The sequence below is a fragment of the Quercus robur genome, chromosome 3, assembly GCF_932294415.1.
Source record: "Quercus robur chromosome 3, dhQueRobu3.1, whole genome shotgun sequence".
NCBI lineage: Eukaryota > Viridiplantae > Streptophyta > Magnoliopsida > Fagales > Fagaceae > Quercus > Quercus robur.
Window position 1 is genome coordinate 38,291,823 of NC_065536.1, and position 18,704 is coordinate 38,310,526.

The following is an 18,704-nucleotide window of genomic DNA, read 5'->3' on the forward strand; positions in this document are numbered from 1 at the left end:
CAAACTGGCTCCTTGTGGGTAGCATAAGGTGTTGTTGAAGGGTAGGTGCTTTTTAAATACTGAAACTTTTGAGGGAAGTGGCTAGGCAATTCTTAAAATCATGACGCTGGTGATGGAAAGAAAATCTTTTTTGTGTTTAGACAGATGGCGTCCAGTTGAATTTTAGTTGAACTTATGGATATAGAATAGTCTACATAGCAACAAGTTCTCTTGAAGCAAAGTTGGACAGTCACTATGTTGAAGAATAAGATGTGGTGTTACAAGCCAGCAAACTGAGTTTGGTGTAGATAAAATATAATAAATAAGGATAGTGTTGTCTAGTCAGAATCTTCTTCAGGTATATTCCACCGAGGAAAGAATTTAAAGCAAGAAAGAAGGGGGTGCCTTGGTGGAAACTGATCTGGTTTCCAATTGTAATCCCTAGCATAGATTTGTCATTTATTGGCTGGCTTTCTTTGAAGAATAGATTAGCAACAAGAGCAAGGATGTTGCAGTGGGGTTCACAGGGAATTGTGCATGCTCTTTTCTGTATAATAGTTACACAGAGCTGGAGTCATTTGCTCTTTGAGTTCTTTTGTACAAAAATAATTTGAAAGAATATTATGGGGCTTTGCTTGGAGAATGATATTCCCTCCAAATGGGATGATATTTCATGTTGGGACACCAGAAATTTTAAAGGGAAAAGCGACCCTCCCATTGCCAGGTGGCATGGTGGACAATAATTTTTTATTTATGGATCCAACGTAATTGTAGATTCAATGGATGAGAATTCAAGATAGAAGAGCAAATTGTTAAAGAGTATTAACAGAGATGTCAAATCCAAGATGGAAGCTAAGGGCATATATTTGGTACGCAATAATAGATCCTGTAATCAAATAATTGTTTGTATAATAACTAATTGATTTTTTTTTTTTTTTTTTTGTATTTTCATTGCAAGAAATAGTTCTAAAATTGTTATAATAATTATTTCTTAGTAAGTATAACAACTTTTAAAATTTAATATATTTCCAAAATACAAACCTTCCATATGCATTATCCTTTACAAATTTTCCACAAGTGACAACTAATTTCAGAACCACATATAAGGGTATTCACCAAACCGCTTAAACTACATGACCGCACCCAAACCAACTAAAACCGCCCACAAAATGAAGTAACCGCACCGCACAACAAGTGGTATGAACCACACCGCGCGACGAGTAATAATAATACTCTCTCCGTCTCAATTTGTTTGTCCTGTTTGAAAAGTCAAACTTTTTAAGGGAACATCATTTATTATCTTGTTTGTCTTATAAAAATGTATAAGTTTACAAAACTATCATTAAATAAATTTATTAGCCACTTTTTAAAAAAGAGTTATTCTTAATGAGGCAACTAAAAAGATGCTCCAATTAGATTGATTTTTTAAAATATTTGTTAGTTTTCTTTTCAAATAGTTTTGAAAATAAAGTATGGGTGTAATAGGAACATTAGTAAATTAATGACTTTTATTTTTAGAAACAGAACAATATTTTAAAACATCCCAAAATGGAATAAAGGACAAACAAACTGGGACAGAGGGAATAGTAAATAATAATAATTTACTATGATTATTATTATTATTATTATTTTGTATATACTTTAGTTTACTATCAATTTATCATGGTTTTTTTTTTTTGTCTTGTATATATTTTAGTTACTTTTTTTTATTACATGGGTTATATATATGTGGGGCCCCATAATATATGGCCCTGGCCCATTTATTCATTAGGGCCCAAAGGCCCAAGCCGAGAAAGGTTATAGCCTAGGCTCGGTAATACAAGTACAGAATAGTTTTGGGACACAGCCGAGGATGATTCAATCCTCGGCATGTCCGAGGTCTCACTGGAGGGAAGGGCAAAAACGGTATAGGAGCAGCTTGGGAAAAATCTAAAATATCTAGGTCAATAGAGAAGGATACGTTGAAAAAAAAAATAACGACCAGGGAAAGCTGCCTTTACTGCCATTCAATACTCTGCACCTGACAGACCCATACTCTCCAGCTTTTACACCCACCCCCAACCACTCTGGATATAGGCTGATGGGACAAGTATCAGCCTTGGAAAAGTCGACCCTACACGTGGACGAAAGATAAGGAACACATGCTAGTATAAAAGAAAAAGTAAGCAATCCAGAGAGTGGCTGGGGAAAAATGGCCAAAAACCAGAGCCACCCAGCCCTCCTCCAGGAGAAAAACTCCTAGGGCGAACACTATTTATCCATGTATGAACACCACGAAAAACCACCGTCTGGTGACCAAGGCCTAGCCTTTCAAACCCACGCTCTACAAATGATATTGTTTGGACATTTTTACGTACGAACCCAACGATGCTACGGGTCGTTACAAATCGTGTCCTTACAATTGGCGCCGTCTGTGGGGAAGGCTTGTGTGTTGGCATAGACGGTAGGTCGAGACAGTTCCCTTGTTGTTTCTAACAGCCATTTGTAGTGTTTTGGCATAAAGTTCCACTAGGGGCTATGTTTCTTGACTAGGGGCTGCGCTTCGTAACGCCAGCTGCACAGATGGTTCTAGGGGCTTGGTTGAAGAGCTAATTCCCATAAAAACCAAGGTCTCATGCCATAGCCGAGGGGTTAATTCCCCCAACTACTTAAATATCAAGTTTTGGACAGAACCAAGGTATTGCATGGTCCTCGGACTCAAACCTATGGGAAAACCAACTACTTATCAATATCTATCAAGTTTTGGACAGAACCAAGGTATTGCATAGTCCTCAGACTCAAACCTATGGGGAAACCAACTACTTATCAATATCTATCAAGTTTTGGACAGAACCAAGGTATTGCATGGTCCTCGGACTCAAACCTATGGGGAAACCAACTACTTATCAATATCTATCAAGTTTTGGACAGAACCAAGGTATTGCATGGTCCTCGGACTCAAACCTATAGGGAAACCAACTACTTAAATATCAAGTTTTGGACAAAACCAAGGTATTGCATGGTCCTCGGACTCAAACCTATGGGGAAACCAACTACTTACATATCAAGTTTTGGACAGAATCAAGGTATTACATAGTCCTCGAACTCAAGCCTATGGAAAGGTCAGCTGCTTAAAAAGAATTCTAAGTTGCTCAATCCTCGGGTCAAGTACCAGAAGAGGTTAAAGCTATGAAGGTTATTAGGAAGATGGTGAAACGCCTTATTACTCAGCAACCTGTAGGGGCTGTTCATTTTTGGGTTATATGTCCTCGAATGATTACCTCCTATACCTCACCAAGCATTCAACTGTCATCTCGGCTATTTTGGGGTAAGTATTGTTTTCTCAGGTCGGCATTATTGTGCCAAACAACTCTATTAAGTTCATAATAATATGTTTTCCTTAGCAAGGGTTTCGACCCTAAGTGTCATTTGTTCAAGTTGGCATTATTGTGCCGAACGGCTCTCATAAGTTCATAATAGTATCTTTTATCTTGGTAAGGGATTTTGGCCCTAAGTATCGCTTTCTCAGGTCGGCATTATTGTGTCAAACAATGTTATTAAGTTCATTATAAACATTATTGTCTCAGTAAAGGTTTCTGCCCTAAGTGTCATTTATTTAAGTCGGCCTTATTATGCCAGATAGTTCCAATAAGCACAGAGCAAAATCTTTTTATTAAATGGGATTTCGGCCCCAAGCATTGTTCATAGTATAAAAATAAAAAATAAGAGAAATTACAGGATAGTACGTCTATTCACGGCATAACTATTTCGAAAGAAGAGATAGAATGTACGAAATCAAGAAATGACGACCTTTATTAATGTAAAGAGGTGTTACAGCGTACAATGAAGGGCTTAAACAAAGCCTATATAGAAAATGAGTTACAAGAACAATAAAATAAAATAAAAAAACAAATAGAAATCTTGTTAAGCTCGGCTCCCAAGTCTTTCCAAACTCTGCCCCAGTGGCACCCATATTGAGAGGAGGACCTTCCTTGGTGGGAGAGGAGAAGAAGAGGAAGAAGGAAAAGCACCAGGATGGATCTGGTGGTGGAAAGAAGAAGAAAGAGAGTCAAAAGGAGGCACCAGTGAAGGAAGAAAGGAAGAAGCAGGGATACTTTGTCCCTACGTCAATCCTGACTCCTAACACGTTGGTGCCATGTTAGCTATGCTCATAAGAGAGCGGCTGGTACTGATAATGGGTGATCCCAGCTCAGCCGCACCAAAATTTTGACGCGACGAGCCCCTGCTTCGGATTTTGACTGAAAGGAGGATGAGAGATATCTTGAGTTTCTCTCATCCCTGCCCTGATAGAACCATTTTGAGTTTCGCAAAAACGTAGCATTTCTGGGAAGGGTATGGTCTCTTCATTCCCACTCCTATCTTGGACTTATCACGATTCAAGGTGTGAGCGAGCGGATAAAGGAAACTCTGGAGGAGGCTAAGGATTTTTAGATTTCAGAAGGATTAAAAGGGTCTCTGAACAAGAGAAATAACCTCTCGTTTTTCTTCTTATATGAAGGGCAAAATGGAAGGTATTTAATCTACCCAGATTTCCAAGAAAATCAATAAACGAGAAAATACTCATTCCACTTCCCCACACCGTCAAAAACCGTCGAATTTAAATGGTCTCGTAAGGGGAAATCATTAAAGGCGCGTTTTGGATAATCAAACGGCAGGAGCGCATTGTGGATGAATTCAGAGGAATGTCTCGTAGCCCAGTATGTTTCTTGGGTAGATGAAGAGACACCAACATTAATGAAGGACAGAGTTAAGCGAGCCGTAATAAAGGCTTGGCATTACCAAAACCCTTCTCTCCAACCAAGAGGTCGGACAGCAGGATTTTGAGGGGCTATTGTGGGGCCCCATAATATATGGCCCTGGCCCATTTATTCATTAGGGCCCAAATGCCCAAGCCGAGGAAGGTTATAGCCTAGGCTCGGTAATACAAGTACAGAATAGTTTTGGGACACAGCCGAGGATGATTCAGTCCTCGGCATGTTCGAGGTCTCACTGGAGGGAAGGGCAAAAATGGTATAGGAGCAGCTTGGGAAAAATCTAAAATATCTAGGTCAATAGAGAAGGATACGCTGAAAAAAAAAATAACGACCAGGGAAAGCTACCTTTACTGCAATTCAATACTCTACACCTGACAGAGCCATACTCTCTAGCTTTTACACCCACCCCCAACCACTCTGGATATGAGCTGATGGGACAAGTATCAGCCTTGGAAAAGTCGACCCTACACGTGAACGAAAGATAAGGAACACATGCTAGTATAAAAGAAAAAGTAAGCAATCCAGAGAGTGGCTGGGGAAAAATGGCCAAAAACCAGAGCCACCCAACCCGCCTCCAGGAGAAAAACTCCTAGGGCGAACACTATTTATCCATGTATGAACACCACGAAAAACCACCGTCTGGTGACCAAGGCCTAGCCTTTCAAACCCACGCTTTACAAATGATATTGTTTGGGCCTTTTTACGTACGAACCCAACGCTGCTACGGGTCATTACAAATCGTGTCCTTATAATATATATTAAAAAAAAAAAAAAAAACTTTTTGTCATTTTGTCATAATTATTAATAGTAAATTAGAAATTGGTCATAACATCTTGAAAAATATACCATCTCAAAACCGACCAAATCACATCTTGTACACCGCACTGAACTGTACTACACTACACATGTGACTGCAAAATTGAGGAGCGATGCAGCTATGGTTTTGGCAAACTACACCGCAAAGTACGGTGTTTAAAATGGACTAAAATCACACTGAACTACACTGCAAACACCCCCTCCACATGTATCACTATGTATGAATAAGACTAGGACTAGTTATTCCATTACAACATCTCTTAACCCCAATAAATAAGATTATTATTCCAAGGAATGATTGCACTAAGAGTAATTTAGACAAATCCAAGGATTAATTGCTAGAGAAAATTGTAGGATTGAAACATTCAATATCCAATTCAAATTTATGTATAATGTCTATTATGAATATGGATTCCATTGTAATTTACTATCAAAAAAAATTGTACGAAACTATAGCCCTTTGGGCTCTTGTTATGTGGATATAGGCCACAAAGCCAAATCACATAAACTCTTATCTTTTTCATCACAAATTTTTGTAGGGTTAACAGGCTCAAATCCAATTTTGTCAAGTCTATTAACCCCACTCCCAAGTTGGGAAGGAAACTACTAGAATTACATGATGGCTCCAAGCCAAGTCGAAGGGACAAAGAAAAACATTAAATGCCCTAAAGATATTCTTCTAAATTACTCATGATCTTTGAGTTCTCTTATTTTCTAAAATAGCTTGAAGCCTTCATTCTACATACATCTTTAGCTTACTCTTACAATGTTCTTAATTATCTATCTGTCATATCATTATATATAAGGGAGAATATTTGTTGCATACCCATATGCAGCAATTGTTGCATACAGGATGAGGTGGCAGTAGAATGAAGCAATGAATATCTAAAGGTCATGTGGCCATCACTTCACTTATATATCAGTTTTATATCTCTAAGAGTAAAAACAATGGTTTTGTGTCCATGTCAAAAGAGAAGGATAATTGCGGGGTCTTATTTGTAACTAATGCTTTAGGTAGTTGATTTGGTGTTTAATTTTTGCTATCATTAACTCCACAGCAGTACCGTGAAATGGAAAAAGAAGTGTAGACTACTACATTCACAATTTCGAATTCTCATTGTTGCAGCTCTTGTGGTTTTGGCACACTGAAGATATAGAAGGTTAAAGGGAATGAAAACAATTTTTGAACTACGATATTGAGGTTTCATTGGCTCTAGTTTATAGGTTTCACCTTCAAATGTCAAATTAATATTATATTCTCTCTCAAAATTGAAATTGTCAGAATGATTTTTTGAGGTAAAATTGTTAAAACGATTGATAATGCAGGGAAATTTGAGGTATTCCCCAAAAAATATAGTGCCGGCCAAAGATCCTCCAATAATTAAGGTATTCCCCAAAAACTCCATAAAAGTGAGAGTTTAGGAAATTTCACTCATACTCTAAATGGAAGAAGCCTTGTATTTATAAAGTGGTTTAGGGTTAAGTAGGAGGATCTTAGCGTGCAAGTCCAGGGGTCTCGTGTTTATTCAGAGGAGCCAAGTATCCTTGGTTGTCTGCCAGACCTGGTCATCTGTCAGCCCTGGTCGCCTGCCACCATTGGGTGTTGGACGACTGGTGCTGGACAGGTTGTTTCACTGCCACCGGGCTGGTGTCGATCAATTGGACTGACCAACTGCTATAGCGATCCACAGGTGCCAGACGAATGAAAGCATGTCAGACGCAATCTAAAAATTAGCTTATATTGATTTATAACCGGGCAATGAATTTGTGATTTTAATCTGTTTGTTATCACAGAATTGAAAGTATATATTTAGGTACAACTACGGTCTATGGAGTAACAAAAATTGTGTTCGACGATTTTATAAGCAAGACCCCACTTATTGTTCGGGTTTAAACAAACATTTTATTTGGGGGTCTTTCAGTTTTTGATACGTAAAAAAATAAATAAATAATAAGCTATAATAACTTTTAAAAAGCACATGAAGCATCTCAGCAATACAAACTTCCTGGAACGCTCACTGTAGATTTGCCCAAATTGCAAAAGGGTGAGAACAAGTTAGGAGCCCCAAAGTGAATGCTATACGCAAAACAAATGGAATCAATCATTCACAAACCATATTGTCAGATATAAGTAGGTGAAAGCATCATTCAAGACCAGTAGTTCCTATGCCTACGGTAGACAACTCGCATTTCATACTGAAGTAACTCTAACTATATTTAAATTGATTTACATATTTGAATCACTAGGCTCTGTAGTGTACCAAATCGTGTGTAACACCAAAAACTCTTCACAATTGCTCTATGCAACAAACTCGCAACCATAAATATAAAAGCGCTAACAACAAATGATGATGAGACAATTAACCTGCTACAGTGGGTTGTTCCTCCTTAAGAATTTCCAGAGACAGAAATAGAAAGGGGCTCAAAAAAATATTCAGACAATTATAACCTTCTAATTTATCCTTGAGCTGTTCCTCCTTCCCCACCATTTCCTTTTCACAGTGGAACCATCTTCATTTCCAAGCTTATGCAAAACCACCTTTGTCTCCCGCAGTCTTGCCCCATAATCCTTCTTCCATGCTTCGAACATCTGCTTCAACCTTCTAAGTTCCCGGTCTGGATTTAAACTTGCGTCGACTTGACCAGTTTTTACCTCCACCAAGAACTTAGCATCATCACCAAATACTTGACTCCTCTGCTCAAATTCTTCAGCCAATCGGCTAATTACACTCAAACCTGCACTCATTGGTCTCAACCCATTGCTCTCAACTGATCTAGGATTACTTCCTATATCTGAGCTATAGTCTCTGTCATCACTTGCATTTACAGATGCATCAGAGTTTCTTTCAGAATCATCAATGGCTAGGCTCTTCTTTGCAATGGAGAGGCTAGATTGTAGGGATCTCATTTGTTTCTGCCACACTTCTTCCATGGATTTCATTTTCAGCTCATATTCAGACCAACGACTCTCATACTGTTGGAGACGTTGGTGGAGAATGTCATTCTCCTCTTCTTTTTCTCTCAGAGCAGCCTCAGCCTTCAGAACTCGACGTTGTAATTCAGCAAGGAAAGAAGATTTTACCAGCACCTCATCTGACTCGTTAGCCTGTTTGGAATTCATAATTGTGAACTATGTCAAACCAAATGAAACAGTTGATAATTCGTGCAATACACAGGAAAATACTAGAAAGTTTAACAAAATATGATTTTTTTCCCCTCTTTTATTTTTTTGTCTAAATGTGAAATTTGATAATTATGATAATTAATAATAGGTATTTATTATGATTGTCTTTGTATATGGAATTTTCTACTCTATCATTTAAAGAAAATATGATATGGTAAGATTCTAAAGGAGTCATATAGGATAGAATTTAATCAATAAAAAAATATATATATATATATATATATATTATAATACTGATGTGTAAAATTGTGAGGCCTCAAAAACTTATATGGAACAATATGAAGAGGTCAACCAAAAGTCAAACGCTTCAGTTTTATATATATTATAGATTATAGATAATAGATAAGAGGGACCATTGCATGCAAAATATGTTATATTAAACTACAACACCATCAAAAGACAAGCTGTCCATACAAGATTAGCAAAGATACTTCTATGGACATTAGTATCTCCATTTGATTTTTTATTTTTTTATTTTGGGTCAAAAATTGATCCACATGATTGGATCTTGATATGTAATATTTTTAGGAGATTTAACACAGTAGCATAGAGGAGAAAATGGCTCATAAATTTTCCAGCAATTATTTTTTGTAGGGCAAAAAAAATGTAAATAATTTGGGAATGAGACAGCATGCATAAACATTAATTACATACATGGAGATAATGTATTATTTGATTTGATAACATCAAAATGAAGAGAAGCAAGCTGGTTCAGAAAAGTTGAGAAGTTAGAAAAGGAGCATTGTCAAGGAATATGGAGTACCTTTATGTCCCCAGATTTTAATAGTCCTATATCTCCTGAGCATCTTCTGACCAGCCAACCACGAATTACTGCCAAAGAGCACCAAAAAAATATAATGTATGGTAACATTTGCCAAATGACTTTAATGTCGGCAATCTAGTTATAATTTCAAACTCAAGTAACCCATGTTAAACAGTTCCTACTTGGGTTGATAGAATCAGTTATTCCAGCCCCATTCCAGTTATCAACTAAAAGGTAAAATTATAGATAACACCCTTGTGGTCGAACCAAGTGCACAAGTTCCCACTTTTGCGGGGTCTATGAGAGGATATTGATAGATAGCCTTACCCCCAATTTTTGTTTGGGAGAGGCTAATTCCCAGACTCAAACAGCAACCTATTGCATTTGGTGAACTTGGTGGAAGGCACTTGTCATAGCACCACCCTTGTGGTATACACTTAAAACACAGAATTACTTTATGCTTTATTTTGTGACACTGCCCCTGTGGTTAGCTCTGTGAGGCATCTCATCTATAGTCTTTGTGTTTTGTCAGTTTATACTTAGAAAGAATTGGATGAAAGACCACTTTGTCATAACACTTATGTTGTAGAAGTGATTGTCAGACTGGGATAAGTTCATGTCACCTTAGAAGTTTAATGATCTCTACTAGCCTTAGGTAGAATGGTCTTTTTCTTCATTTCTTTCTCAATAAGTGATGTTGGCACTTGCCACATCATCAAATTCTGTAAAAGCTAAAACAGAAATCCCTTATGGTTACCATGAGGGAGATTAGTGTCACAAAATAAAGCACAAGATAGATCCATGTTTTAAGGGTACCACAGGGGTTGTATATGTAATTTTCCTAATTTCAAATATAATTATGTACTTTCAACATTTCCATTTCAAATTATATTTGATTACGCATACCTTAAGGAATAAACCACAAGGGAGATAAGTGTCAGAAAATAAAGCACAGGATAGCTACATGTTTTAAGAATAGGGGTTGTATCTGTAATTTGCCCTAATTTCAAATAAAATCAAGTACTTTCAACATTTCCATTTCTTAATTATATTTTATTACGCACTTGCTCTGAATTTTCTTTCTTATAAACAAATTGGTGCATTGAATTTGGGCTGAAACTACCCATATTGAATCTATTAAATAGTTCTGTGCAAATCATATCTGAAGTGAATATAATAATAACACTATTACCATGCATCAGAGGATTTGATCTACAACTTAAGAATTTAAATTTTTACCTGATTGTATCAGAATTGAGGCATCACAAAGATTCTTCAATTTCTTCCTAGAAATCCTGGCTTTCATCTGCTTTTGTATTACAATAGCAGCTCTATGTCTCTGCAGTAAGACTGCATATTCCTTTCTAGTTTTTTCTGACCGAACAACTGCATAAGTGGATGCAACAATATCAATTCTTGCAAGAAATTTCTTCTTAACAGAGTATGAAATATTTCAACAAAGTAGAGCTGTAAAAGGGAAATACATGACTGAAGAATGGAAATTCCTCTTCTAAGCTCCTTAAGGTAACAGCGTGCTTGGTGTCCTCTGAAGCAGCTTTGAACCCGTAGAATGCCGTGGAGCGTACGGTTTCTTGTATCCTCAAGTACTCCAATCTGCATCCATTGCCCTTGACACTTTCATATTGGTAATCAATGAAATTATATGGATTGCATTTTCACAACAGCATATCATCCATGCTGAACAAACTAAGACAATGTTGAAATAAGCCTTTCACTACCAAAAAAGTTGCAACTTAAATAAGTTTTAATACCATTTGATTGGGACTAGTTACATAAATCACTTTAAGCTACTTAGCCCTATCTAGAGCCACGTGCCCAGTTCTCATTCTAACAATCACGTTTTCTTTAAAGCCACATCATGATTAAGGAACAAAGTTCAAAAATACTCTCCACATAATTATACCCAACAGAAGATTGGCTAAAAAAGCTAACTCTGACCGAACCCATAAAAACTTGTTGACTAAAAACCACTTTGTTGGTTGATGGTTGAAGCCTTTTACATAAGGGTTTCTCTGGTTGATAACATGAGTTGCACCCTTTATGCTTCAAAAGATACCTGAACTTTTTTAGGAGAAAATAAAATAATAATAATAAATTCTTGCGCAGCATCAAATATTCTGAGTTGCGACTGCAAGACTGCAAATAAACCAAGCTGTTTGCAAAATTTTAAGCTTAGTTCATAAGGAGGCAAATGGCTTGGGTGTTATGCCATGGAAAAGGAGACATTGTGGAGAACAGTGGTACACACCAGGTATGATGCTGACTGGGGTGGTTGGGTGTCTGAGATGACCAATGAACATTATGGTGCAAGTCTTTGCAATCATGTCCGTAATGGGTGGGAGCATTTTTTACTTTCATCAAATTTGAAATTGGTGATGGCCAATATGATCGATTTTGCATGATTGGTGGTATAGAGTATAGAGAGGTGATTCTTCATGAGGCTTTTCCTGCACTATTTAATATTGCTCAAGATATAGAGGCTTTTGTAGGAGATTTTATGCGTGGGAATAATGGCACTATGCTTTGGTATATCACATTCATTAGGCCTATTAAGGACTGGGAATTGGAGACATTGAAATCATTTTTTTACCCTTCTTTACCCCTCCAAAGTTGGAAGGGATGAGAAGACCAGATAGGTTGGACTCCAGCTAAAAGAAATGTTTTCTAGTGAAGTCTTATTGTAAGGTTCTTTCTCATGGTAAACCCTGTGGAAAAGCATTTGGAGGGTGAAGGTTCATCCCAAAGTAGCCTTTTTCTAGTGGACAACAGGTCAACAACTAGAGGAAAGATGCTCCATTGTGAATATGCATCTCAGCTTTAGTTTTTGCATTTTGTCAGTTTGGACCTCTTTGGGCTATGCTCAAGAGGATTGTGAATTTGTTGGCCTGCTGGAAAGGGAATTTGGATGATGTGCTGCTTTTTGGGGTGCAATTCCTTCATGCATCATGTGGACCATTAGGAGAGAATGCACTTTGTTGGATTTAATATTGATTTTGTTACATACTATGCATGATTGGATGGCTGATCTTTTTCCAAGTTGAAAGAATTTCTAGATGTCTGAGATCAGTGATGGTTTCGTGTTACCCTAGTACACTGCCTGTGTACAAGGGGTGCACTGTACTTTCTTTATTTCCAATAAAATCTTTCTTACTTTTCAAAAAAAAAAAAAGTTTCACTTAATTTTGTTTTGTAAATGAACAGATTTAGCAACTTGTGTAACAGAAAAGCTGATTCCAAGCAAGGAAATGTCAGCTCCTTTAGCCTCATGAAAAATGACCTCATAAACAAACTCATATTGGCCAAGTAGTAAGCTGAATTAGGAATTTAGGATCAGGAACAGAGATATATAGATGTATTAAGAATCTAATTATCCTTCTAACCATTTTTCTTTTAGGGAAAAAGGATGAGGGTTGTTTCACTCCATTGCCGCCATCATCTCAAGAACCCCCCCCCCCCCCCCAACCACACCTTTTCATAGTGGGCTTTTTGGGATTAGGATTGATGTTTCTAAGCTATCTATGTGTTCCTAGAGTGTGTTTGGGAAGTGATGAAACTCACAGCTTATTAAGTCTTTAGCTTATTTTTGCTATTATTCATAGGTCTCATTGCACTTTTTGGTACTATTCATGGATCTCACTGTACTATTCAGTTAGCTTTTAGCATTTTTCTACAGTACTTTCAGCAAAAAGTTTTCAGTTTCAACTAAATAAGCTGTTCCCAAACGGACCCTAGTCTCATTTTTTATCCTCCACTTAACGTTGCTGTTAAAAATTGATCTAACAATAGGAGGTATAATGGACTTAATGCTGATATTTGCAAAGGCACTTCAAGCTCAAGTCCAATATCAACCCAAAAAACAAACAAACTTGAGCTTAGACTCAATTTTCCAATCAAGCTAACATGAGCTCAAGCAAGCAAGCTTTTCTAATATGTTTTCCAACTGATCAAAAAGAGGTGTTTGTCCACACCCTAGATAAAATAAAATCACAATAAAGAGAGTATGCAAATCATAAGCATAAAAAACAAGATTTTATTGGTTCAGCACACCTTCTCTATGTTCACGGATGAGGAGAAAATCCATCATCACCAATAAGGCTTACAAAATTCTCAACCCCTCAATTCAACTCAAGTCAACTAAGCCCATATTAAATTGTGTTACAATCTATGGAAAATTATCAACGAATCCGGTAGGCCATAGCATTCTTTTGCACCATTTTCAAAAATTGCAGTCCACACTGCACAAAACTTTTAAAATAAAAGAGAAAGTCATGCCTCCTTTTTCTCTACTTAACTATGCAGTATCTTCATGTGGACTCCTGCTAGACCAAGATTTTTTTTTCCTTAACACAGTCACAAAGCTACTCTCCAACAACATATTCCTAAGCTTGACCCAAACAGCCCAAAGTTTTGTTCAGCTTGACTCAATCACAGTCCTATGGGCTACAATCAGAGTCCTATGGGCTAAGACATTAAATCTTGGGAGCACTTCACAACATTCTCCAGAAATGTGATTGATCAATTACATGCACTCATAGTTATAAATAACTTGTCTTCCCAATTTATTTTATCATCCCAGTAGGAGGCAGGACTTGAATAACATTAAGAGCATTCACATTAGGCTACTCATATGGTTTTTAAACCAAATTCTAGCTAGCCCAGCCCAAAACACATGTTCCACCAAGCTAGCTAAGTTTTAAAAAATCTACATTCCCTTGGCATTCCTAGTAGTATCATAGCAAATTAATTTCTCTGGCTAGTTAAAATGTAAAAAAGCTACAGTAGCTCACCACGCCTAGCATGATCATAGAAAATTAATTTCTCCTCTTTTTATTTATTACTTAACCTCTCTTTCTCTCTCTCCTCCCCAAAGGTAAACATCTTGGACATGGATTGTTGCAACAACACGATTGTTGCATCTTTCTCATGTGAAACCCAAATCAATTGACAACTACAACCAAACCCCATCAAAACCAAAAATCACCACCAGCACCAATCACCAAAACACATAAATCCATCACTGGCCACCGCCCAAGGCCCATACACAACCAAAAGCAACCTGATCACTTTCAATCGACTTTACTTGGAGTAACGACGCAGTGGGATGGCTTGGTGGAAGTGGAGAGCTTGCAATAATTGGAACCACTGGGTGAGTGGACAGCAATAATGGGATCTGTTTGGTTCAACCACAACTGAAGGGTATCGAGTATATGTGTTTCAAGGGGACGATGGGTTCTGCAGGTGAATTGGCTCAATGTGGATTCAATTGGGTAAGGAGAGAGAGAGAGAGAGAGAGAAGATTTGTGAAGAGAAACAATTTTTTTTTAGATGTTAATGAAAATAGAAATTATTGATAAAGAGTTTGATGTAGGGTGTATGTAGCTACAATTTAGACAAAATTTTGGCTAAACCAATATGAATGCTCTAAGAACCTACACAATTTTATCTTCCATGAATAACCATATGCATAAATGCCCAGCACTACCATCCATTCCCTCTACCCTTCCAGAAAATTATCCTAAGAGAGGAAAAAAAACCTTTGTCAAAAACCAATCTCAAATATTACCTGTCCAGTTCGGAAAAACAATTTTGTATAGCCAACTTGATACATCTCTGGCAAGATATTGAACTGATGAAGAATCGCAACTGAAACACTAAGTGGATCCTGTGATGTGACATTCTCCAGCAGAAGAAAACCATATCTGATGCAAGATTCACCCCCCCACCCCCACCCCCCCAAAAAAAAAAACAAAAAACAAAAAACAAAAAAAGGGGAAAAAGTAGAAATCAATTAGATAATTGGAAATGCGATAAATAATTTTAGAGCTGTAACTGAAGATAAAATATCTTTCTTTACCTTCTGGCAAACTTTTGGTGCGACATTCGGGTGGGAAAGCCAGATCTTGATATTCGAACTACTTCTAGGACTCCACAACATCTTAACTGCTGCAGTACAAGTGTTTGCTCGTACAATCCAGGAGATTGAAGGTTATTGGGCTTGATACAACGTATGAAATGTGGTGTGGTGCTTTCTAGGCGTTGCATCAGTTGGAATAGTTGACCCTAAATTACCAACAAAAGTAAATAAAAGCAATTCAATGGGCAGATGAACTAACCCTACTAAAAAAATGAATTGGTAAGCTACACAATGGATCATGAACCCACAACCTCACCCTCTACTTAAAATTATAAGTGGGTTGATATTGAGCTAGCCTTCCACAACAATAAATGAGCTAGCTCATTTGTAAGTGGGTCAAGAGTCTTGTGTCAATATCAATATAAATGATCTAGTCTTCCACAACAATAAATTTCATAAAAAGTTAACACTAATTTGTTGCAAATGTCGAATGCAAGATCAAGTTGAGGAACACCCACAACTGGAAAGTAGTTTACCTTAAATTTTGTTGCGACACTTAGCTTTTGGGAATCTGCTCCACCTAATTTATATAAAGGACCTACTACAGGCTTCTCAGATTGTGTTAGCATACTGGAAGCAAATATCTGAGGAAGGTGGCAAGAGCATGAAGACAAAAGTTGAATGGAATCCAGATGCAACAAGTCCCTGTTCTTTTCCAGAAATCCAGTCGTGTCATACGTAACCTGAGTGGGCGAGCAATGTGAACTATCTAACAGTCAGGTAGCAAGAACAGAATAAACTAAAACAATTAAAGTTTTTCCTGTTAATTAGCATTTTTCTCAGTCAGAACAACGTTGTAGACAACATTTTGTAAACTTGACAATCTAACAAACAGCACTTATGGCATTGGTTCATTATAAGTTCCTAATACATATGGGATCAGACAAATGATTTATATCTCATACAATGAAACAGGATCAGATTGCTAGATCACCTCTAGATAAGAAGGTACCATGCACTTGAGACAAGACTGCCATGAACTATTAATGACAAGGTGAATACAACTATTAATGACAAGGTGAGTACCTCCCCTGCATAGTGACAGACAGAAAAGGCTTTTCCTCGTTCTCCTCTGAAATAAGAATTAGAATTGAGATGCTGCTTAAGCTTGTTTGCAAAGGTCAAATCCGTGCCATTCGGAAAAGTTGACTCCTCATCCAGCAGGGACAATAATCCCAATGGTTTCTGCATATAAAGGAAATGCAATTTATAAATCCAATTTGCAAATGATAGGCAGAATTAGCAGCTATGATAAGCATTAGAAATTTGGCTCTTATTTTCATTCTTTTACTTATGACCTTAACATCGTCATTAAACAAGAGATTAGAAACGAAAGGAAAAACTCAAGCTATATGTTTCATCAAGCCAAGAACAAACAAGAAGCTCCCCCATATCAGTTCAATTGCAGCCGCAGTAGCCCTTTCTTTTGAATATTTCCAGTGTACTACTAGGGCACTGACCTATTCCATTTTTAGTAAATTCTTTTACTTATCAGAAAAATAAAAAAGTACAAAAGCTCTTCTTTTTTTTCTTTTTCTTTTTTTGATAGGTAAGAAATAGTTTTATTAAAGGTCTACTTTATGCAAGAAAAACATAAAGCAGCCAAAAAATAGAAAAGAAACAAAAGCTATGCACAAGAAAGAAGAAAATCTACAAACATCAGGATGGATTCACTAGATGTGAGTCCCCAAACCCGAACTCAATCAAACAAAGTGCCAACAAAGGAGCTAGAAGCTGATCCTTTGATTTCTCCACATCTTCAAAAGTAAGAAAATTGTGTTCCTTCCAAATACACTACATCAAACATAACAGAGTCAAATTCCAAAATCTTTAATATTTTTGAAAAAAGCTTCAACCTACACTCTCAATAATGTTCTCAAGAGCTCCGAAAGCAAACTGAATCACAAAAATTCAATAGAATTGCTCTAGTTATGACAACTTGAGAATCTACATGATCAAGATTTCACCAGAGTTTGACCAAAGCATTGTACTTGATGAAGGTATGTTAATTAGAAACGTGATTAATAGAGCATATCAACTTAGGCATAGCTGATAAAGATATAGACAAATAATCTTTTTGCCCAGCCTGTCCAGCCCAGTATGCAGGCTTGGAGCTACATCATGCATATTGAACATGATCCTCCCTGTATTGATAAATAGCAACCTTTCTAAGAAAATTATTATTAAAACAGGAATAAGCTGCAGAAGCAGGTACAACCCTTTTAATGACAACTGGCTAACTTTTGATACATGAGCTGGAAGAAAGTAATGACACTCCAAACACAAGACTCACCCATTAGTAACATAAAAAACCTAGAAGATACCCTAGCAAATGCCAAAAAAGTCCAGAATTTTAACCAATGTGTCATAAGAGGACACCGCCATAGGAAACACAACATTTTTTCCCTAGCAACTGAACTTTTTTTTCTCGACTCTACATGATTTTTTTTTTTTTTTGATAGGTAAATGTTAATGAAAATGAAAAAGGAGATAATATATTTCTAAACTAGTCCTTTACTGCTATAAATTACCCAATCAAACAATATATTTCCCAAACATCCACTATCTACATTAGAGTGTCTATGTACACTTCATTATCATAGAACTAAAACCAAACTAACTGAATAACGACCAGTCCTCTACAATTGACATAAAACTGTCACAGCCAGTGACCATAATCTTTTTGTACAGAAGATAATAATGCAGATCTGTCTACTGCACAAGAAATATTTTGCAAACATCTACCGAAGATTTCATACATACATAATATGAAGATTTAATAGATATCCACCTTTCCAAGTTGCCATCATAAATTTTTTAAGTATGGAAGACCATGCCATTCATAACAAAGATAACATCTACCGCACTGTAGTATAAAATTTAATAATTACTTTCAATACTAAAGATTGGGAAATAAGGCACACCCAGAATCTAATGCATAAAGTTCTGTACCTTTTCAAAAAGACTAAGACAATCCTGGTTGTCTTCAAAATCAACTTTTGCCCAGTCAATGCCATCTTGGATATATTCCTGAAAATGAACATGGACAGTCAATAGAAGTAACCATGTTTTCTGCGCTCTCTCAAGATAAAATAATACAAAACATTATTATCACTATTTCTTCATACCTCAGAGATTACTTATATTTATATTCAAAATTACACCAACACCCTAATTGACAAACACAAATTAGCCTCATATATGATAATTGATAAATTACCAGTTGTCCTAAAAGTTTAAACTAATATGAAATTGTGAACTAATCACTAAATC

General features: G+C 36.8%; 1 protein-coding gene across 4 annotated transcripts in view; it reads right to left on the reverse strand.

Annotated features, from left to right (window-relative positions):
- Positions 1 to 7,620: 7,620 nt before the first annotated feature.
- LOC126717966 (myosin-1) overlaps positions 7,621 to 18,704 on the reverse strand; it is a 33,451-nt gene continuing 22,367 nt past the window's right edge. For all 4 annotated transcript variants that reach the window (XM_050419975.1, XM_050419974.1, XM_050419973.1 and 1 more), the window contains exons 16-24: positions 18,384 to 18,461; positions 16,458 to 16,616; positions 15,908 to 16,114; positions 15,372 to 15,577; positions 15,081 to 15,216; positions 10,981 to 11,110; positions 10,736 to 10,882; positions 9,497 to 9,564; positions 7,621 to 8,655 (exon numbers count right to left, since the gene is read on the reverse strand). In XM_050419975.1, coding sequence (XP_050275932.1) covers positions 8,002 to 8,655; positions 9,497 to 9,564; positions 10,736 to 10,882; positions 10,981 to 11,110; positions 15,081 to 15,216; positions 15,372 to 15,577; positions 15,908 to 16,114; positions 16,458 to 16,616; positions 18,384 to 18,461 — 1,785 coding nt within the window. In that variant the 3' untranslated portion in view covers positions 7,621 to 8,001. The remainder of the gene's footprint in view (positions 8,656 to 9,496; positions 9,565 to 10,735; positions 10,883 to 10,980; positions 11,111 to 15,080; positions 15,217 to 15,371; positions 15,578 to 15,907; positions 16,115 to 16,457; positions 16,617 to 18,383; positions 18,462 to 18,704) is intronic.